General features: G+C 46.5%; 6 protein-coding genes across 6 annotated transcripts; 2 read left to right on the top strand and 4 right to left on the bottom strand.

The window, feature by feature from the left end:
* Window positions 1-1,289: 1,289 nt before the first annotated feature.
* On the top strand, window positions 1,290-1,915 carry F5147DRAFT_580616 (uncharacterized protein; the record flags this gene model as incomplete). The annotated part of the gene is made up of 3 exons (XM_041431556.1): window positions 1,290-1,598; window positions 1,655-1,782; window positions 1,840-1,915. Coding segments are annotated over 3 exons (513 nt in total), but the record flags the coding sequence as incomplete, so codon positions are not given.
* Window positions 1,916-7,288: 5,373 nt separating this feature from the next.
* On the top strand, window positions 7,289-8,938 carry F5147DRAFT_283624 (uncharacterized protein). Its single transcript, XM_041429026.1, has 8 exons — window positions 7,289-7,648; window positions 7,704-7,736; window positions 7,787-7,959; window positions 8,006-8,088; window positions 8,146-8,355; window positions 8,413-8,548; window positions 8,598-8,679; window positions 8,808-8,938. The coding sequence occupies exons 1-8, from the start codon at window positions 7,496-7,498 to the stop codon at window positions 8,874-8,876; spliced, it is 939 nt and encodes a 312-aa protein (XP_041290377.1). The 5' UTR covers window positions 7,289-7,495; the 3' UTR covers window positions 8,877-8,938.
* Window positions 8,939-12,219: 3,281 nt separating this feature from the next.
* F5147DRAFT_706441 (uncharacterized protein) lies at window positions 12,220-13,528 on the bottom strand. Its single transcript, XM_041437990.1, is given in 7 exon segments — window positions 12,220-12,307; window positions 12,464-12,523; window positions 12,586-12,725; window positions 12,778-13,003; window positions 13,046-13,047; window positions 13,061-13,109; window positions 13,168-13,528. 5 exon segments carry the CDS (start codon window positions 13,438-13,440, stop codon window positions 12,658-12,660), a joined length of 618 nt encoding a protein of 205 aa, XP_041290376.1. The 5' UTR covers window positions 13,441-13,528; the 3' UTR covers window positions 12,220-12,307; window positions 12,464-12,523; window positions 12,586-12,657.
* A 336-nt stretch (window positions 13,529-13,864) lies between these two features.
* F5147DRAFT_706436 (kinase-like domain-containing protein) lies at window positions 13,865-15,743 on the bottom strand. Its single transcript, XM_041437989.1, has 7 exons — window positions 15,672-15,743; window positions 15,000-15,611; window positions 14,855-14,941; window positions 14,490-14,799; window positions 14,316-14,437; window positions 14,152-14,260; window positions 13,865-14,100 (listed from the first exon to the last, which is right to left on the bottom strand). The coding sequence occupies exons 2-7, from the start codon at window positions 15,516-15,518 to the stop codon at window positions 13,943-13,945; spliced, it is 1,305 nt and encodes a 434-aa protein (XP_041290375.1). The 5' UTR covers window positions 15,519-15,611; window positions 15,672-15,743; the 3' UTR covers window positions 13,865-13,942.
* Window positions 15,744-17,188: 1,445 nt separating this feature from the next.
* On the bottom strand, window positions 17,189-18,502 carry F5147DRAFT_706427 (WLM-domain-containing protein). Its single transcript, XM_041437988.1, has 3 exons — window positions 18,043-18,502; window positions 17,633-17,983; window positions 17,189-17,562 (listed from the first exon to the last, which is right to left on the bottom strand). Exons 1-3 carry the CDS (start codon window positions 18,385-18,387, stop codon window positions 17,284-17,286), a joined length of 975 nt encoding a protein of 324 aa, XP_041290374.1. The 5' UTR covers window positions 18,388-18,502; the 3' UTR covers window positions 17,189-17,283.
* Window positions 18,503-18,570: 68 nt separating this feature from the next.
* Window positions 18,571-20,335, bottom strand: F5147DRAFT_283492 (uncharacterized protein). The gene is made up of 13 exons (XM_041429025.1): window positions 20,250-20,335; window positions 20,163-20,195; window positions 20,092-20,111; window positions 20,019-20,033; window positions 19,928-19,966; window positions 19,843-19,871; window positions 19,770-19,783; window positions 19,689-19,721; window positions 19,477-19,536; window positions 19,268-19,408; window positions 18,987-19,215; window positions 18,883-18,940; window positions 18,571-18,830 (listed from the first exon to the last, which is right to left on the bottom strand). The coding sequence occupies exons 1-13, from the start codon at window positions 20,302-20,304 to the stop codon at window positions 18,621-18,623; spliced, it is 936 nt and encodes a 311-aa protein (XP_041290373.1). The 5' UTR covers window positions 20,305-20,335; the 3' UTR covers window positions 18,571-18,620.
* Between the last annotated feature and the right edge of the window lie 430 nt (window positions 20,336-20,765).

Raw genomic sequence — 20,765 nt, 5'->3', positions numbered from 1 at the left:
GGTGTGTGTTATATATATACAAGCTCACGCCCGTTGTGCCTTCGGCACAAATCGAAGGAGCGCTATGCGCTCCTTCAGGGTAGGAAAATGAGTGTTGTTCCTTCGTCACAGGAAGCCAAGGAGGGCTACGCCCTCCTTTGGCTTCCTGGCCTCAGGCTGCATCCTAATAAATTGTGCATTTTGAATAATTTTGAAAATACATTTATGAGCAGTTCAAAAAAACTAAAAGTACAATCTACCACCACATAAAGTACATAGTAAGATCAGTCAGTTCTACATTCTTTGAGCAGGATTCTGACAAAATTACAAAATATATAACAGTATCATTGAATGTATTTATTTTCCCATCTTTGGCTGTCAGAAAAAAGTTCCCAGGGTTTTAAGGCCTTGCAAGACATTTTAATGCTCTATTTGGAGGGTGTCCTTATAAGGGCTTTTAAATGGGTAAGATAATATTTTAATGCCCATTAAAAGGCACTTATAAGGGCCCTTTTGATGACCTTACATTGAGTTTTGCCTCGCCGTGCCTCAGAATAGCCCATTAAAATGCCTTGTAAGGCTTTCTTAAGGTGCCGAGCTGAACTTGTAATCCAGCAGTATTACAATGGTACCTAACTTTTTTCCGACACCTACCCATCTCCCAATTGTCTCCTACATCCTCCTGTCTCCCGTCTCCCATCTCCCATCTCCCGTCTCCCATCTACTCCCCATTCTCCCTGTTTGCTCATTCTCCCATTCTCCCAGCAATTTTCCAATTTTCTTATATCTCCCAATTCTTCCCTTCCCCAGGTTTTGTCTCTCCATTGTCTTTTCCCTTCTTTTTCCCTTTTTATTTGTTTATTTTTGTCACTACCTTTCGTCATTCACCATTTCATTTCGACCATTTGATTTGTGTATATACAGTTGCTACAACACCTGCAGGAAAACACTCAAATTTCATGAATAAACATGGGTGCTGTTCTAATGGGCAAAGGAGATTGAGTCAGCGCTCAAAGGCCACGCGAGAAAACCACGCAAGATTTCCAAATCGAGGTTAAGCGAGCTAAGCGCAAACCACATGGCCTTTGGTGAAATACGTGAGATAAACGAAATAAACGAAATAGGCAAAATAGGCGCAAACCACGCGAGCGCCCGAATGTTCCCGCAACCGTCGCACTTTACTTCTTAGGAGCTTGTTCGGTAACCCATGTTTGTGTTAATGTTGGGCGCAAAGTTTGACAATGCACAGCATTGACAGATGGCATGATGGGACGCCGGTATCGGACTTTGAATGTCTTTCCCTTCTGACGATGGCCACCAAATCTGTTATCAGCCATCGTGCATATGATCAGCGCGGAAAACAAATCTTTGTAGCAGTTGCTACTTTCATAATCTGTAGCCAACTCCAACTTATACAAATGTCTATACCAAAGGAGAAGGCTCAATGGGAGGATGCTGAGGTCGATGCCTTCCTTGATTATCTTATTTCACAACGATCGAAGTTGGCTGGAACCAACTTCAAAGAACCGACCTGCAATGAAGCTTCCCTCAAGATCGCAGGGTTAAAGAAAAGTGGCCCAGTAAAGATGGCATCACATTGCAAGGTTAAATGGGCAGGGGTATGTTGTCTCTTACACCACTCTGAGTCCAGCCATCACTGACGCAAATATTTTAGTTAAAATCCACTTACAATGCTATCGAGAAATATTGCAACCGATCTGGGTGTCATTGGGATAGGGATCGTGGTGCTAGCATTCAGGGGGAAGCAGCAGTTGAATCTGTGTGGAGTGAATTTATTCAGGCGTGTAATCACATCTATGTATCAATTTATGAATCAACTGAATGTATCTTGCCACAGAGCAGCTCTGGGAAGTCCATGAAGTTGTTTAAGAACACCGGTTGGAGGTTCTACAGCAAGATGGAACAAATCCTACCAACTAACAGCATCGCGCATGGATCTGCTTCATACAACCCCACATCATCAGCTGCAACCGGTGCTCAAGTCACAGTGCCAGGTCCCAGTGTCAGTAACATCACTGATGACACTGCACCAGTACCAGGTCCCAGCACCAGCAACATCACTCATGATGCCAGTACTAGTATTCCCGCCCTCATGCCGCCTCCTTCTACCTCTAGCCTGGGAAAGCGCCAGCTTGACGATATGACATCAGTTGCCCCTTCCGCATCCGGCATCTCAGACTCAGTCTTGCAGCTGGTACCATCAGAATCCGACAGCAAGAAGCTCAAGTTAACAGGTGCGAGTCGGCATAGCAGTGGGAATGGTGGCAGAAAGGGCAAAGAAGCTGCCAGCGCTGCTGCATGGATGAACCTGCAAGGTTCCATCAATCACCTGAGTGACGGTCTTACAACATCGATGAATGCCACTGAAGATTCTCAGGTGGTGGATGTTACGCTGACTGTAGGTCGGCGTGTGCGAACTAGGATAGGTCTTCTCAGCGACGACTCGAGTGAGTCTACTGAAGCTGAGCGTGGTCTGGCCTTGACGGAATGTCAAGGTTTCCTCCGGCGATCTCGGTAAGACGGCGCTCGTCGAGATGCAGGGCTAGCGGATACGTGCTAAGTCGTACGGGGGCGACTTAGAAGTGCGGTCTCACACAAGGAAGCTGGTAGGCTTAGATGAGCAAGTTCTGGGGATGAACCTAGTAGATTAAAGTAAAGTCTAAGTACAATAATCTGTGTCTACTTATAGGGAAGTACTACAAGTATTCTAGCTCAGTCTGTAATCAATAGTATATCGTAAATCTATGATAACAAGACATGAGGGTCAGATAAGATACATGAGGCTTAACCTCTGATCAGGCATGCTGCGCCAAGGGCAGCTGCGCATAGGTACAGGAAGCGCCAAGCGCGCTCCGGATCTTCATGAAGCGACATGTGGTATACATGCGCTGATCTAGGGTGTCCATGAGGCGTACAGCCTCCATGGATCAGGTACAAGGCCGTCTAGGCCAGGGGCGGGGTCATAGCGTCAGGCGGGGTCATAGCGCCATGAGGCGGGGTCGTAGCGGTCCAGACCGCTGTCTTTCTAGGCGTGGGCGGCGCACCGCCGCGCGGGGAGTCTAGCAGAGCGGGGGCAGGCGTAGGCAGAGCTGGGGCTCCTGTAGGTGTTACAGATCCCTGTAACAGTGGATGAAACAACACGTGCGCTGGACAGCATGCAAGCGGAAGAGGAGTTGTCGCAGGATGAGAAGATTATCCTCTTGAACGCGTTCTTGCTGAACGCGAGGATATGCACTGTGTATTTGAGTACCACCCCGGAGCTTCGCATTGGTTTTTTGCGGTCTATCATTCTACAAGTCAAGCACAATATTCCATTTTTGTAGTAGTAGAACGTTGTACTACTACTGTATCAAATAACATCGTTGTTGTCAGCATCATTTTCAAGCTCTGCATACCGCTCATCATCTGAAGCCGCCTCCTCATCACTTTCCAAGAACTGATCTACATCCATCAAGTCTCGTTCATGCAGATAGCTTTGATAATCCTCCCACATTTGCGTTGCAATCTGATCACGAAAGGTATTTGTGTTCGTATGAACAGGTGCTGCACTTGAGTTATCAGCACCGGCATGTCCTGGAGGTGCTGGGAAGGTGTCTTGATAATTGTCATTGACAACAGGTATGTGCGGCAATGGACCTTCATCTGGGTCATGAGTGCGGATGTAATTGTGAAGAGCACATAGCGCTGTAGGAATCCGCGCCTGAATCTCAATGCTATATTCAGGGGATATTAGAAGGATGCGAAAACAATGTTTCACAACACCAAAAATTCGTTCAACAACGTTGCGCGCTGATGCATGATGGAGGTTGAACAACTCCTCTTTGTTAACAGGTCTAAAAATAATGTCAGATGAGCAAAAAAAACAACTGAAGTTTTACCTAGTGCTAGCACGGCCCCATTCAGCAAGGTGATAGCGAACACCACGATAGGGGACTAAGAGCTCTTTGCATGAGGGAAACCCTGAATCAGCAAGGAGATATTTTCCGGGGGGGATATTCAGGCCATCATTGTGAGCTACGTCCCAGAGCTGAGCGTCTGTCGCTGATCCCTCCCAGCCGGTCAATGTGAATGTAAAATTGAGGTCAAAATCGCATACGAAAAGGCAATTTTGGGAGATGAAGCCTTTGCGATTGTAATATAGGTGGTGGCTGTGTGAAGGAGGGTATGCGTGGATATGACTGCCATCAATCGCTCCGATGGCATCTTTGAAATAAGGCCAGTGTTTCGGGTTGTCGCGAATTTCACTTGAGACAGGTGTGTTGTCAGTGGGAAGGCAGACATGCGTCGTGTAGAATGGATGGGATGAAAAAATGAATAACATCTTGCAGAAATACCTGTGATATGAGTGACTTGGGGTTAGTACTAGGTTCAAGCAAGGTTTTGCAAACTACAAACCGAGAGATTGTATCATTTGACCGCTGGAATCGTTCCGTGATATGTCTTACGGTTAATCCAGTCACACATGCATATAGGAATATTGCCAGCTGCTCCTCTAACGATACGTGGTGTGAATCTCCATGGCCAAGGCTACGAAGATCATTGACCAAATTCTCAAAGACCTCAGCATGCACCCCAAGCTCACAGCGTATGCGATCAGGGTGGCCAATGATTAATTCCATCACCCATTCTTGACCGGTCAATGACGATGTGTGGTAGGGCTCAGGATCCTCAGGGGTCTGTTGTACAAGTAGATGTGTGGTAGCGGCGAGCAATATATTGATAAGGAGAGCAATATAGCGGAAAATGCGCTTGCGGACTTCTGCTCTTGCGATGCAAGTCCTATCCGGTTGAGTTTGCTGAAGAAGACGAGCTGCAGTGAGATGCCCCCCATTGGGGGTAATGGGATTAGGGAATAGCGGCTGATTTACTGATAGGAGTCCCTGTGGATCCATGGCTGGAATGTCATACCGACTCTACCAGTGATCATCAGTGTCATTTTCAGTCTCCGCTCACAACTCAGATGCACCTGCACCACATCAAAATTGTATGTTGAGGTAAAGTTGGTCTAACGTGGGTTACCGAACATGCTCTAGATTTGAACAGAGCTTGGTACAGTGACGGGGTTTTTTTTATTCCAATTTGTGTCCATTGAGGAAAGTTTCCTATGTAGGACAATACTTGCTATTCTACTAGGGCTCCCGGTGCCCTTTGTTCCGAAATCGCAAATGCCCTGATGTGAGGCGTACCCCCATCAGTACAGTGACGGTTGCTGAGGCCTGACTTGGAGGAGGCGCCGGGTTCCTATTTCCGCTGTTGATGTTGGGGGGTCGAGTGACGAAATTGAAATTCAGAATGATCGAATACCTGTCATGTGACTCGATGTTCAAATTTGTCATTTCATTTATCGTCTCTATCATTACTCCACCACAGTGACCACACGAAACGCAGGCAGAGCACACGTTGCACAGAACTTATCTCAGTTATCTGTGACCTGCATTCTGTCAGCGTCTCGTGTCGGCAAGACATACCTTTGTCGACACACCATGACTCCACACTCTTTTACAGACTCAGTAACATCAAAAAAAATCACTGCGATTGCGAGAGATTGTACAAGTGCCAACTGCACTAAGTGCCTTATTGAATGTGGAGACGGCATGTAGAGGTCCCAATACGAAGGGCACGTGTTCTCTGAAAGAGAAAAGGATGCATGCTAGCATGGTATCGACCCACAACCTGTCCAGCAGGATGAACCAAATCATGATCCTGGTATAGAGGTTCGTTTTGCTGTTCTTGTGCTTTTTACTACAATAACTTATGATTTCAATTTATCCGTACAGGAGAACCATTTTACAGATTACGACACCTCTGGAGACATTCCCGGCACAGCGATAGATGACATCGATGATCCGCCCTTTCATCTCACTTCCCCAACATGTGATCCCACAACGATCTCCAGATCCAGATCCACTGCTACCACACCCTAATGACAACGGTATTCTCACATCCCTAGTGGATGAGCGTGTCCTTACGGAGGATTTTTTACGCACGTGAAGCGTAATGATCTTCGTCACTCCCTCACGTTTGTCTTGTGGATGCAAACAGCCGGTCTAGATGACGAAAGACACCGGGCTCAGCACAGAAGCAGTCACACAACCCAGATTCTCACTGCAGTTCACACCTTCGCTTGAGGGTATCCACGTTCCCCACTGTCGAACTCTACCTTTCACGTCCAGCTCTAGAAAAGGATGCGCAGTATGATCATCGAGCTTCACGGCTATGTGCCGACATTCAACGCTATGTCTTGCAATGCTGTGGACATGTTTCGAAATGGCTGGATCCAAGGTATACAGTCACGCATATCTTTCACAACTAGTGAGTCTTAGCTTGCACCACGAAGTCCTTATACTGATCGCGTTCTTGCCAAAGCATGCTGTTTTGTATGTTTGAGGCGCAGGGTCATGTACTTCATCACGTACATCATGACGGGCGGAGCTATATGATCTCGATGCGATCTCAATACCATTAAAAGACACCAGGGAGCTCGCTATGAACCGATAAGGAGCCAGCCTAAATGACATCACTCATCACAGTAGGGACCAGCAATGGGGGAAGAGTCGAAGGAGGGTTGAGTGAAACGGTGGCGCACACTGCGACTCTTGGAGCTGCAAGAAGTTTGTCCATTAATACTGTGCTCATGAGTGGATATCCAAGGGTTTTGGAGCGGATTTCATCGTAATCCAGTGAGACGCACGCCAGCCCTGAGAATCTTTGTGTATGTTGACCGGTACGTCTTCTTTGATACCTGACAATATATGCGCCAATTTATAAAGTATATGGACAGCCGGACTCATCCGCGAACGTGTATCAGGCCTGCCCCGAGCTATCTATAAACACACAAGCTCCTGCGGCCCGCTCCGTCTGCCTTTTCCTCAGTACCAACGAACGTGGTCGACATTCGAGTTCAGCCAACACACACGGTACCTAATTGCCCCTCAGTTCATACCCAGAACCACCATCATCCGGGAAAACTCCATACGTGCAGACCCTGTCGAGCAGCACGGGATGTCACAGTCCAGAAGCTGTCTCACATACCGACATGCTCTCGTTTGCTCTCAGACGTTTCAAGGATCAACCATTTAGAAGATCGAGCTCACCTACTAAGATTTCCGATATACGGCTCTCAGCTAGATGGGTATAGGGAAGAGCGAAATTCTGTCATGTCCGTCGTGTTCTGATCATTCATCATAGTTCATCAATGTTCTCATTATTTGGCGTCATTTGTTGTGTAATCCTCTGTATCAAGGAAATATCTTATCGCACGAACGATTGAACAGTTGCAACTTCGTGTCTATGCGAGGGTATAATCAGTGGTCTGTTGCAGGGAGATAGATTAAGAGATAGACGCCGTGTGTAGCTGTTGTGCCACAAGCCATAAGAACCCTTGCTTCGTGTTCGTTCGCTGCCATATTTCGTCACGACGTCGTTCTGTATCGCAGTACAGCTTTCACGATAAACCAAATTACCTCTTTCTCAGGACACACATCAAGATCTCCCAATGGCAACCATCGAAGCTCAGAAACTCAGAAGGATGATGGGGCGCTTTCGAGTTCTGATCATGGGGAGAGCAAACGCAGGCAAAACGACCATTCCTCAGAAGGTCTGCAACACCACCGATCGACCAGAAATTTACGATACCAAAGGAAACAAGGTGCGGGTGATAATCTATGCCATGGACGCGTGTATCGCTGATCGATTGTGGGCAGATTGATACTACCATCGTGAATTCCTCGATCAAGGTGTGTATATCATTTGCCCTGTGGGCATACATGCGCTGACGAATGTTCAGCGTGGAAATCACGACATCACGAATGAGATGGTATTCAAAAGTAATCCCGATTTTGTCTTTCATGACTCGTGCGGTTTCGAAGCGGGGTCTGAAGAAGAGTTTGAAAGCATGAAGAAATTTATATCAGAACGCGCACATGCGACGAAATTAGAGGACCGAATTCACGCTATATGGTAAGCAGCCCCCTTCCGACGTTCCGCGCTTTTTGATTGCCATCAGGTATTGTATTCCGATGGACGACCATTGGCGAACATTCCAGCGGGCAGAAGAGAAGTTCTTCCAGGAGTGCGACACCGGGCACGGTGAGCTTGCAACTTCATCGTCAGTTGCCGTGCTGGGACTGAATGATCGATCTCTAGTTCCTGTGGTCGTGGTGTTCACCAAGTTCGAAGCTCTGCGTCCAGTCGTGTATGGTGAAATCAAGAAGCAACTACAAGGGGTATCGGGCGAAGAGCGCTCAAAGAGGATTGCCGAGCGCGTTGAGGAACTATTCACTAAGACATGTGTCTTGGATCGGTTGTACAACCCCGAAAACCGCGCGCATCCCAAGTCCCATGTACGCTTGCAAAGTGAGTGGTTTAGATTGATTTGTCCCATGTCAAAGTTGACATTAGCAACCGTCCTAGATATGAACAAAACGAATACAAACTGCGACACTCTGCTGGAAAGCACTACTCTCGCACTGGATAATGAAGAATTGCGGTTGTGCTTGGTGTCGACACAAAAATCGAACATGGAGCTTTGCATCAAGTGCGCCATCGCGTGAGTCTCATATTTGCAAGTCGCGTATTTTTGTTTCAACATCATCTAGAACACTCGTTGACCGTGCACCTAAGCAAATCGATGATGAAGACTATCAGTATAGCATTGCTAAGTGGTTTCCACATCTCAAAGTAAGACGAAGATTGATTCAATCTGACGATTCCCTGGTAATGGTGCTCACGGATGGTAAATATCGAAGCGCTGAAACTGTTGACATTCTGACATGTTTTCCTTGATTGTAGTTGTTTATTGATAACAGCTGGTAAGATCATGGCTTACAAAGCTACGCAGGGACAACGCTGATGCCTTACTGCTGCTCGCCTGTTGACAGCGGGTAAGTGCCTTGATGGTTTCTAGTCCTCGACCCATGCTCATGATCCCCATCCCTCGCTGCTGCTCGCCTGTTGACAGAATGTAAGTGCCTTGATGGTTTCTAGCCCTCGACCCATACTCATGATCCCCATCCCTCGCTGCTGCTTGCCTGTTGACAGAATGTGTGTACTTTTGATGGTTTCTCATCCTTAACCCATGCTGACAATCGCTGCTCCTTACCTGTTGACAGGAGGTAAGTGCTTTGATGGTTTTCTGTCTGCAACTCATGTGGACACGTCTTACATCTTACTGTTTTTTTTTGGCAGGTGGTGCGTGTCTTGATCATATCTTGTATTGAGATGGTGCCGAATAATGTAATGATGTTCACTCGTTTTCATAGCCTAATGTAAGCGCGCTCTATTCCATCAGATGAGTCGAATCATCATTGCTCATATGATGCTTAGTTCGTTGAGTATCCCTCCTTGATGACTTATTTTCCATGTTCATTCATCTTGCATATTTTCGTGTCCTGTGCAGAATGTGAGTCGTTTGACCTTCGTAATGCGAAGCGTTCGATGTCTCAATCATTTCGACTGACTCTGTCGATCTGTAGGTTGTAAGTGTATTTCAATAGTCAGTGATTTTAGCCCTTGTCTTCATCACGTGTTCGCAGAATGTGTGTTGATCATATCCTTCTTACATCATATTACTCCACTGACAGACAATCTTATCTAGCTCGTACGTCCATGAATGGTATTCGCCAATATATAATGATGCTCATCTGGTTCCAACCCCTAACAGTTTGTAAGTTACCTGAGCATAGCAGTCATTGTCTACAATCTGGTGGTTTGATTATTCACGACTGTCACGTCAACCAGATAGAATGTGCGTCCCTGTTATTAATCAAATGTCAATTTTCCGCCTCATAATTCTGACAATTCTTTCCTGCAGGGGGCAAGTACTTTCCTCTGTGGAGTCGATTCTGATACCCATACTTTCAACCTGTGGCTAGGCCCGAACCCGTCAAGATCATATCGTCCGCGTCCTTCAGCCCTTGGTAGGTTGACTTTCCTCCGCATTGATTCCTGGCGCTATACGAGTGTGCAACAGGCTGTGAAGGGTTCACTGTTCACTTCTTCTGCGAACAGAATAATTCAGACTGGCATCGGTTAGTTTCTCACCACACGACCGGTTGTAGTCTTAATCACAGGAAGCAGCTACCATTATCGTCCTCGAGTACTCTGCATTTCTCCCAGACAAGTCGGATGGCTTGGAGCTCATCGAGTCTGCTGTGAGCTACTACCTGAAATCTCCCATGGTTGCCGCAGTAGAGAAAGTAGCGAAAGAGATTTGTCGTCAAGGCTACCACAGAGAGGAACTAGGAAAGAAGGTTCTTGAGTTCATACTTGAAAATCGTTTGTGTACGTCCCTCTTCTCGTTGTGAACCTGGAAGTCGAAGTTTACGAAAAGCCTGCAGCGAAGGACTTGACAGAAAAGAAGTAGATGATGTTTGGGCCAAGCTTTCCGTTTTTTGATGCGTCTTTCCTCATGCTATGCGCTCGTGTTGTGTACTATACCAAACACGCCAGCTCTAACTCCTGAGCGGTGCAGTTGTTTCCGATGCCTCCTGCCCATGTTATGTACTATACTCGGCACTTCAGTTTAAACCCTTTATACGAAGTCAAGCAGCTTACTGTTCCAGTCCATCGTCCGTGAAATATTTCGCAGCCAATGGTCCTATCACTTAAATGCTACATTTCGTCTGCTCTCGCTCTTATCTCCTCGTTGCTGTTACTGTAAGTCACGTCCGCTTTCGCTTGTATTATTTTGCTATCACACCTGCATTGTTTCCATAGTACCCACATAACTCGGATGGCACACTATTGAATTGATGATTGTATGAGCATCCATTCTGTGTTGTGATGCATCGGACATGCCAATCAGTGAACCGGTGAGTCCTTGATATTGTAGCCATGGCTATTGTAATCAAGCATAATCTGTCGCACTGTAATACTATGGATACATATGAATTATATGAAAATATAGGAGTATGATTGAAGTTTGTGGCGGTAGGGGAGCGTATACAACCTTGGTGTACGTTCGTTAAACTGCCAAGTTCACATTGCTACCGGAATATTTTGTAATGACTTTCTCAGGCTTTCCGACGGAAACTTTGTCGCTTTCGCATCCGATGATTCCGATAAACAATTCTAGAGCACCGTGCACCATGCCAGGTCTCCACAACACTGTGAAATGTCACAATCACTCGAGGCTACTCCAGATGACTGTGATAGTATGATTGATAGGACCAAGTCCTGAAGGCCTGAAGACCTTGGAAGTGCCCATGCACGTATACGCATAATACTGTCTTGCACTCGTCCAACTGTTCAACTACTGTCATCATGCACTTGCTTATCAAGGTTGTATGCCTGGTGGTGGGACTTCATTTGATGATTTCCAGCACATATCGGGGTAGACAAGCACCGCCCTTGGCACCTAAGCAAGAGGGTCGGACAAACCAATAAGCAGTTATAACTCCGGTGACGCAAGGTGACCCTTCAAGTTGTCAGCCGTGTGATCATCGATATACTTACGGCCTTCCCATTGGACCTTGTCGCTGGTGGTGGATCATTCAGTACAGTGATTGACATCAAATGGAAAAGTGCGGCGCCGCAAGCTCGACACGATGTCGTACTATTTTCATTAAAACACAGCAAAAGTCACCAACCCTTAGGAGTTAACGAGATTTAGCCTGCCCTATAAGTATTGTACGTTGGTGACCATCAGCTCATCAGCCCACCCCTCATTCTTTGAATTTGCAATTCGATCTTCACAGTTTCATGTCAGAACAAGAAGAATTTCTCTATGCTCTTTACTGGAATAACAGCATGTCAGGTTCGTTAGTTTTGTCGGAAATGAACCATTGCGCTGAATTTCGTCGTTTTCCAGTTGCTGTCATCACCATGATATCTTATGAATACAGTTATGTAGCTTGCATGAATCTTGCAGTACTGTTGACTGTAATGTTATCTAGTACTTCAATTCGAGAAAGAGGTACCGAGAAGCTCGTTTTGTCTTGGTCGAGTACTCATGATCATATCATCATAGGTCAAGTTTGTTTGGGTTAGAGTTGAACCTCAATGATATCAAGATCCGGAACTGACTAGATACGCAGGAAAGACAGCCTGTGGTCGGTGATGACGTGTCTATACCTTGCTGTGAGCTCCACTCTGCCAAAGTGCTTCATAGTTTCCCATTTTGTTACTATTTTCAGGTTCGATATTTCAGTATTGTGATCGCAATGTACGTGTTGTTGTGTCCTTCAGATGGACATTGTATATTGACGCTGACTTTTAGGTTCTCCGCCTGCTGTACGTGAGGTATACCAACTGAGCAGTCATTAACTGACTAGCGCTAGGGGGAGGTCAAATTTATATACCTCAGGCAGTGAGTTTGTCTTTCTTTAGAGAATTCTAGGTTGACTAAGATTCAGTCGTACGTCAGAATTTCGTTTGACAGCTGATCTGCTGTTGACCTCTTGTTTAGTTGTGAGTATATCGCATTCAACTGAAACTAGCTTTGCTCATGGTGAAATTGAAATAGGTGATAGCACGTTTCTGTTTATGCAATGGGGTACCTCTGTATACTCTTGCTTGACGAAAGGTAAGTCACGGTCATATGCATACATCCTTACTTCTTTACACGTACCCATTTCGCATTTATAGTCATCCTCATCTGGCGTCTGTACGCCCTGTGCAACCAATCCAAGTCCATACTTTATGTTCTACTGGGGTTGTTTATACCTGTCGTCGCGCTCTATATAGCGGTGGATGTGTTTTGTGGAGTCGACCCTCAGCGATCTCAAGTAAATTTCTATTTTGATCGAATTCTGTACAAGCTGATGCCTTGATGCGTAGTACAAGAAATAATAATCCCCCCAAACATCAAGTACTGCACGACTTTTTCCACATCGGACCCATGCCAGCGATATATACTTCCATCCCCGTCATATGCTATGACATTTTGCTGGTTGTTCTCGCCATTACCCTCCTGGTGAAGCACCTGAAAGAACGGAAGGAACTTCAAATGAAACCCAACACCTATATAGTCTCGATCGTCCGATACCATGACATATACTTTGTCCTGTAAGTTCTCCTTCGTTTGTTGTATTCTCTGAATGCATTCATCGAGTCGTGCTAGGAATCTGGCAGTTCAAATCTTCTCGGCGATATTGTGGGCCGACCTTTCGGTATGATTTTTCATGATTCTAAAGAGGTCTGTTCTAATATAGGCATGCACACTGGCAGACGGCGGTGATGTATGTCGTACTGTTGTTCTCCGATAGTGCGCCATTTATCATCGTGCCACGTCTTATCATCGACATTTGGGAAACGCATGCCAACGACAGCTGTGTACATGTCAGCACGACATTCGAGGATTGCGTCTGTTGGACTTCGCCACCGCCATTGGAGCAGCACGAGATGGAATTCTGTATAGATCCTGACAACATTGCTTGATGCTTCATGGGCGCAAGTAGTCCAGGGTTCAATGTTTTGGTGTAACTGTGTACTATCTTCCATTCTATATTTGTTTATGTCCTCAGCCACGTCTTGGTACCACCTACGACGGGTTACCGGCAATCAATCAGCCTGAGTGCTTTGAACCCAAGTGCAGTCTTCGCGTCGAGTCGAGTATGTGGGAGGAGCCTCCTTCGTGTCCATAGAAATTTGAGTTCGAAGAGAAGGAGAGAATGTTAGTGCGGAGACCTTCCTTTACTAAGTTAGTACTTTGTCGATGTTCAGATGGCGCGCTTTGAGTAGCAACGTGGCGTACTCAATCTGCTGAAATCAGCTACAACTATAAACTCAAACCTTTGAATACCCATGCCAATTCTACTACTGCCTGGGTCCTGGGAGATCTGGAACAAACAGTGGATTGATACTGAAATATGTATGTGAACCAAGAGACAGATGCTTTTTACGTAAGGTTATTTGTAACAACTTGAAGAAGGAAGGGAAACGTAGTGACAGTGAACAATGAAGCTATCGGAACGAAATGAGCACCGACTGGACTGAAGGACTATCATAGGGACAGAGAAAAAAGCGCCGGCTTGACCCAGTCGACATCCGGAACGCGCGATTTCTCCCAGGAAGGTTGGCGAAACCAGATCTCCGCTGCGTTGGTCTCTTGACCACGTCGTAAGTCTGGCAGCGAACATGGAAAATTTTCCCGCTCAAGCGCTGCAATCCGGTTTTAGCATGATGTTCGCAGACAAATCAGATTCAACTCACCGCGAGAGTATGTGTCGGTGAATTCTGACGTGTCGGGTTCGAACAAAAACGATCTATGATTTACGACTTCAGCGAACCCAAACCGCGATGACGGGACGGGTTGCAGCAGCTACCGCAGTGAAGATGAGTGATGGTGCCGGAAAATAAACAAGACAAAATCTTACCCCAGAGATCAAATCCGCGAGATTTTCTTGCAATTCTTCAAAGGCAGGGAACCGTTTGGATGGTCTGTCGCGGTTGGAGCACCAGGAAACATAAGAAAATATCTCGTCCTCTGTAAAAAAAAAGTGGCTGACGAGATGATATCAGTAAGATAGCAGCAAAAGAAGACTCGAAACGTGCCTCGTGCTTCTTCGACACAAGCTCGTAGATGACGCAACCTAACGACCACCAGTCTGCGGGTGCTCCGTACTTCGAAGGACGGCGGTCGGATATGTTGCGCAGGACCTCCGGTGCCATGATGGATGTTGTTCCCACCGATTCCGAAGAATAATTCCGCTGTCGGTCCAAGGGTCCTTCGTCTTTGTTTACATAACTCACGCCAAAGTCGGTGATGCGCACGTTATCTCGAACGTCGATCAGGATGTTTTCTGTTTTGATGTCGCGGTGGATGATCCCTATCTCGTGCAGAGCGTTGATCCCAAGGGTCTTCAAAGTTGGAGGGGGCGTGAGTCACCGAAGACCAGGAAAGACGACTGCTTACCATTTGCGCAGCCCACCTGCAAGCATTGCGGGAGCAGTACGAAGGATGACGTTCCAGATAATTATACAGGTCGCTCGCCATCAGGTCCTAGAGACGGTCGATGGAGTCAGATGACTGAAATGGGTCGCAGGGGAGGAGGACGTACCATTACAAGACATATCTTATCCTTTGTCTGAAACGACATTTCAAGCCCCATGAGGAAATCAGCCGCGGGACACGGCAATGCGCGTGAAAGACGCTTGTACGCTTCCAGTTCATTCAGAAGAACATCTTTCCTGGATTTGCGCTCAAGATGGTGCTTTGGAAAGACCTTGAGACACAACAAGCGATTCGACACTACATCCTCAGCTCCCATCGCCACGCCGTACGTGCCCTCGCCCAATTTGCGCCAAACACGAAAGGGGCCATACGTGCATGACACCGGTGTAGTTCGGACCACCTCTGCTGGGCCGGAGTGTGTGAAGGTGAATACGTGAGCAGGTGCTGGAGGGTCGGCCGGCTCCGAGGCAGAAGGGTATTGAGGATCGGGGGGCTCTGAGCGAGGATTCGCGATGCCAGCATCGACTACGGTAGACATTATGACGGGGGCGTTGGATGCAGCGCTGGATGCAGCGCTGGAATGAGGTTCAGAAGAAGATTGAGCGATCGAATTTTGAGCGGCCATGCCTGACAGATAAGAATGAGGAGAAGGGTACGGAAACGACAAGGGGCGATTCGACGAGCGTATTTAAGAGTTCCTTGGTAGGACCACAACACGCTTTAGATAATATCAATGAGTTGTGGAGCGTCGATTTGTGGATTGTCTGGAAACACTCACAGGGTAATCATGGCGACTAGCCACTGTGGATCACCACGGGGGTGATCATTGAAATGTGCGCTGTGGAACAATCAAAACACGTTGCGACCACAGTTGAGCACCAAGCGTCGGCGCACATCGCGGCTGCCAGCTGCCGAGTGGTCAATAACACTCACGATATCAAAACAACGTGATGCCGCAAAAATGTGCATGTCCAAGTCTAGAACGCAAGCGGTCCTAGCACCGAACATTCTAGTCAAGCACTAGCCGCTGCAGGGCATGCTGTTACAGGTGTTTTACTTCTTCTGAATATTTGAGCCTTTATTTATCAGTGTCGCACGACGGACCACGAATGGGTATCTTCGGAAGAACCTGCACATTATTTTTCATATACTTATCTCATGAATGTCAAGTTGATGTTCCTAGCCATGGAGTCGGTCGCTCAAGATAGTCTCCGCAGCAATGGTATTGATATTCAAAAAGTATAAATGTACGTTAGCAGAAAGATCGGAGTGATGCATGAACTACACCTTTGGACGACAGCATGACAAAGGCATGAAATGAAAAGACGCCGTTGGAGGGTAATAACAGGGTTGACGATTCAGATTCAAACTTTACATGTTGGAGCTTGCGCGGACGTATCGGTCATGGCGTGCTCCCATAGAGGTCGCGATTGCGAGTAGGAAAGTAACTGAGTCGTTGAGTTATATTTTGGTTTCGGCTTGATAAATAACGAGGTTGATAACGGGGAAATACATGTAAGAGCAGTAGCTTGATTTGCTGAACAAAACGCCCTTGAACAAAGATTAACATACACTGTGACACGCGAAAAAAAAAACATACAAAAGGTACTGACACAACAGACGCCCGTCTCCTGCAAGCTCTCAATCTGAAACAAGTGATGTAGGAGGTGGTCAAGATGCAGCACAACCGACGGACCAGAAGCTGTAACGAGTCCGACCAAAGACAAGGAAACAAGGGAGCAAGATGATCCCAGTGAGGTTGCGGCTGACCCGGACCGGCGACAACCGTGAAACTTTTTGCGAAAACTCTTTTACTAGGTACGGGAATCATGACTCTGCACTATGATAGTATGATTCATATGAATCAAGTCCTGAAGGCTTGAAGACCACGGAAGTGCCCATGCACGTATGGCATATGCATGATATTGCCTTGCACTCGTTCAACTGTCTCTCCCGCTACCCAGAAACCGGCTGATAGTGCAACTTCTACGGAATACATCGTCAACGACGAACCAGAGTAAGCGCTATCCTCATATCTTTAGAGAAACCACCAGCTCGAGAAATTGTCAGCCCGCCCCTACTCTTCACTCAAATGTGTGCCAATCAAAATTTGACTGTAGTAGGGAATTCATATTCCAGACAGACCGGAAGTTGGAAGCGTCTTGGCCGCACTTGCAGTATACGAGCATCGACATCATTGCATCCCTAGGCGTTCCACCAAACTTCTGAAGGAGCACATATTCATGCATGCAAACCCAGTCAGCAAATTCTATAGGTCACGCGAGTAATGTTTGCTATAAGGATAGTATGCTATCCCAGAAATAAATTATCATCAGATTCAAACCACTATCCCTAGCCTGAAATATATGTAGTTACCATTAACTCAGCTATCAACCAGATTGCTTCTGCGGTCCAGAAGTCCCACAGCTCCGTTCTAGTTCTTCGTTCCTAAGACGCGCTGTGGCAGCTTCCAGCGCCCTTATCCGATGTTCTTCCGTGGTATCGTTACCTCGAAGGTCTGTGCCTCCTAGAACATGAGCAAGTGCCTCTACTTCTCCGTCCGACGGCTGATATGTGTCTCCTAAATCAGAAAGTCCGTGTGTTCCTGCTCTTGCTGCAGCCTCAAATTCTGCAACCTCACGATTGAGCTGAGAATTTAGCTCTTTAAACTACCAGTACACGACCACGGTGTGAACAGGGTATTAGACGCTAATTCTTGATATACAGGTTGTTACTCACATCATTGTTATGTTCGCCCCACACATTGTGAGCCAGTTCATGGCACAACACGCGCCTGACCTCCAGGTACGGACGAAATCCGTCATATGTATCGAGCCGAATTCGCAGCTTGATGGTATCTCCACTCCCGACGTTAAGACCCAGAAGTCCAGGGTGCTCGTGTGGTGCAAGCTCCGTAAGCAAGCCCACAGAAAAACGATGCTTCTGCATGACATGTAGGACTGCAGGGTCCTTGGAAAGAGTTGTGAGACACTCCGTCGCTGTTTCAGGTCGCGGCAGATGAGTAAGCGGTTCTATACGGTGAAAGTAGTACTGGTGTGACGAAGTAGACGATGACCCGGTCGAACGAAGCTAATTGCCTCTCATCATGATTGATAATCTTGCTGATAAGAACGAATGTCAGGACATACCTTGACCTGTGGCTTTAGCGCCCTCTCTCTCAGAATTTGCTCCTTCTTCTGATGTGCCGAGTCAGCTGCATTCAGTTGTCCGAGTTCTTCTACTGTCGAGCCAAGCATTTGCACTTTGATGCCATCGCGAAGACCCGCTTGGGCGATGGTGGGTTCTGAATCTGAGTCATCCTGTCGATGCTGGAATTTCTTTCCTCTATAAATGAGTTTCTGTAATGATGGCGGAACAGAAGTGAGGAGCTCGAGACGGGAGTGGAGAGCAGAGAGAGGGGCGTCATTCGGGAGGAAAACAGTGTGCGATGTCCCGCGAAAGGTAATGGTCAGCATGATATCTTCATGGGACATGATTTCCTTCGGCTGTCTGGTGATAGTTACTGGTCAAGGGAAAGTTGTACTGCAGTACCGGATCAAGCTGACTAAAAGTGCTCAGGCTACCGGCGCTAGATTGATTGCCGGTAACCCGTCGTAGGTGGTACCAGACGTGGCTGGGGACTACTTATGTAAATAAATATAGAATGAAAGATAGTACATAGTTACACGAAAACATTAAGCCCTGGACTACTTGCTCCCATGAAGTATCAAGAAATGTTGTCAGGATCTATATAGAATTCCAGCTCGTGCTCCTCCAACGGCGGTGGCGAAGTCCAACAGACGCAATCCTCGAATGTTGTACTGACATGCACACAGCTATCGTTGGCATGCGTTTCCCAAATGCTGATGATAAAACGTGGCACGATAATAAATGGCGCAGTATCGGAGAACAACAGTATGACATTCATCACTTCCGTCTGTGCATGCCTGCATTAGAGCAGACCTCTTTAGAATCATAGGAGATCATACCGAAAGGTTGGCCCACAATACCACCGAGAAGATTTGAATTGCCAGATTCCTAGTACGACTCGATGAATGCTCTCAGAGAACGCAACAAACGAAGGGGAACTTACATGACAAAGTATATGACATGGTATCGGACGATCAAGACTATATAGGTGTTTGGTTTCATTTTAAGCTCCTTCCGTTCTTTCAGGTGCTTCACCAGGAGGGTAATGGCGAGAACAACCAGAAAAATGTCATAGCATATGACGGGGATGGAAGTATATATCGCTAGCATGGGTCCGACGTGGAAGAAAGCTGTGCAGTACTTGATGTTTGGGGTTATTGTTATTTCTTGCACTACGCACCAAGGCATCAGCTTGCACAGAATTCGATTGAAGTAGAAATTCACTTGAGATCGCTGAGGGTCGACTCCACAAAAATACATCCACCGCTATATAGAGCGCGACGATAGGTATAAACAAGCCCATTAGAACATATAGTATGGGCTTGGATTGGTTGTATAGGGCATATAGACGCCAGATGAGAATGACTGCAAATGCCAAATGGGTACGTGTATTGAAGTAAGAAGAATGTACTATGCATATGTCCGTGACTTACCTTTCGTCAAGCAAGAGTATACAGAGAAACCCCATTGCATAAACAGAAACATGCCATAACCTATTTCAATTTCACGATGAGCAAAGCTAGTTTCAGTTGAATGCGATATACTCACAACTAAACAAGCGGTCAACAACAGGTCAGCTGTCAAACGAAATTCTGACGTACGGCTGAATCTTAGTCAACTGAGAATTCTCTAAAGAAAGACAGACTCACTGCCTCGGGTATATAAACTAGACCTCCCCCTAGCGCTAGTCAGTTAATTACGGTGCAGTTGGCACTACGTCACGTACAGGCGGCGGAAAACCTAGAAGTCGGCGTCAACATACAATGTATCATCCGGAGGATACAACAACCGCGACGTACATTACAACCAAAATACCGAAATATCGAACCTGACATGGCAATAAAAATGGGAAACCATGAAGCACTTTGGTAGGGTGTAGCTCACAGCAAGGTATAGATACGTCATCACTGACCACTGTCTTTCCTGCGTATCTAGTCAGTTCCGGATCTTGATATCATCCAGGTTTAACTCTAACCCAAACAAACTTGACCTATGATGATATGATCATGCATGAGTACTCGACGAAGACAAAACGAGCTTCTCGGTACCTCTTTCTCGAATTGGAGTACTAGATAACATTACGGTCAACAGCACTGCAAGATTCATACAAGTTACTAACTGTATTCATAAGATATCATGGTGATGACAGCAACTGGAAAACGACGAAATTCAGCGCATTGGTTCATTTCCGACAAAACTAACGAACCTGAGACGCTGTTATTCCAGTAAAGAGCATAGAGAGCATCTTCTAGTTCCGACATAAAACTGTAAAGATCGAATTACAGATTCAAAGAATGAGGGATGGGCTGATTGTCACCAACGTACAATACTTATAGGGCAGACTAAATCTCGTTAACTCCTAAGGGTTGGTGACTTTTGCTGTGTTTTAATGAAAATAGTACGACATCGTGTCGAGCTTGCGGCGCCGCACTTTTCCATTTGATGTCGCGAATAATTGTACTCGATAATTCACCTCCAGCGACAAGGCCAAGGTCCAACGGGATTCGGAAGGTCGTAAGTATATTGATGATCACACGGCTGACAACTTGAAGGGTCGCCCTGCGTCACCGGTGGCTATAACTGCTTCTTGGGTTGTCCGACCCTCTGGCTTAAGTGGTAAGGGCGGTGCTTATCTACCCCGGCATGTGCTGGAAAACATCAAATGAAGTCCCACCACTGTGCATCCAGATTCCATTATGCATATGACCTTGACAAGCAAGTG

This window comes from Suillus discolor, assembly GCF_016758755.1.
Source record: "Suillus discolor strain FC423 chromosome Unknown F5147scaffold_45, whole genome shotgun sequence".
NCBI classification, from domain to species: domain Eukaryota; kingdom Fungi; phylum Basidiomycota; class Agaricomycetes; order Boletales; family Suillaceae; genus Suillus; species Suillus discolor.
The sequence above is the reverse complement of the archived record's forward strand: the minus strand, read 5'-3'. Positions and strand labels throughout refer to the sequence as shown.

Excerpts from the sequence above, each read along its gene's own strand:
- F5147DRAFT_283492 (XM_041429025.1), bottom strand. The coding sequence starts at position 20,304 with ATGTCGGAACTAGAAGATGCTCTCTATGCTCTTTACTGGAATAACAGC. Across the intron at positions 19,409-19,476 it reads ATACTCTTGCTTGACGAAAG|TCATTCTCATCTGGCGTCTA; the intron begins GTAAGTCACGGA and ends TGGCATTTGCAG. Across the intron at positions 18,941-18,986 it reads CATGTCATATACTTTGTCAT|TCGTACTAGGAATCTGGCAA; the intron begins GTAAGTTCCCCT and ends GCATTCATCGAG.
- F5147DRAFT_706441 (XM_041437990.1), bottom strand. The coding sequence starts at position 13,440 with ATGGAAGATAGTACACAGTTACACCAAAACATTGAACCCTGGACTACT. Across the intron at positions 13,110-13,167 it reads ACGACATACATCACCGCCGT|CGAAAGGTCGGCCCACAATA; the intron begins CTGCCAGTGTGC and ends GAAAAATCATAC. Across the intron at positions 12,726-12,777 it reads GGGGATTATTATTTCTTGTA|TTGAGATCGCTGAGGGTCGA; the intron begins CTACGCATCAAG and ends ATAGAAATTTAC.
- F5147DRAFT_283624 (XM_041429026.1), top strand. The coding sequence starts at position 7,496 with ATGGCAACCATCGAAGCTCAGAAACTCAGAAGGATGATGGGGCGCTTT. Across the intron at positions 8,089-8,145 it reads GGAGTGCGACACCGGGCACG|TTCCTGTGGTCGTGGTGTTC; the intron begins GTGAGCTTGCAA and ends ATCGATCTCTAG. Across the intron at positions 8,356-8,412 it reads GTCCCATGTACGCTTGCAAA|ATATGAACAAAACGAATACA; the intron begins GTGAGTGGTTTA and ends CAACCGTCCTAG.
- F5147DRAFT_706427 (XM_041437988.1), bottom strand. The coding sequence starts at position 18,387 with ATGTCCCATGAAGATATCATGCTGACCATTACCTTTCGCGGGACATCG. Across the intron at positions 17,984-18,042 it reads CGCTAAAGCCACAGGTCAAG|CTTCGTTCGACCGGGTCATC; the intron begins GTATGTCCTGAC and ends AGAGGCAATTAG. Across the intron at positions 17,563-17,632 it reads GGGGCGAACATAACAATGAT|TTTAAAGAGCTAAATTCTCA; the intron begins GTGAGTAACAAC and ends GTGTACTGGTAG.
- F5147DRAFT_706436 (XM_041437989.1), bottom strand. The coding sequence starts at position 15,518 with ATGGCCGCTCAAAATTCGATCGCTCAATCTTCTTCTGAACCTCATTCC. Across the intron at positions 14,942-14,999 it reads ATAAGATATGTCTTGTAATG|GACCTGATGGCGAGCGACCT; the intron begins GTACGTCCTCCT and ends GACCGTCTCTAG. Across the intron at positions 14,438-14,489 it reads GTCGAAGAAGCACGAGGCAC|TTTTTTTTACAGAGGACGAG; the intron begins GTTTCGAGTCTT and ends TCGTCAGCCACT.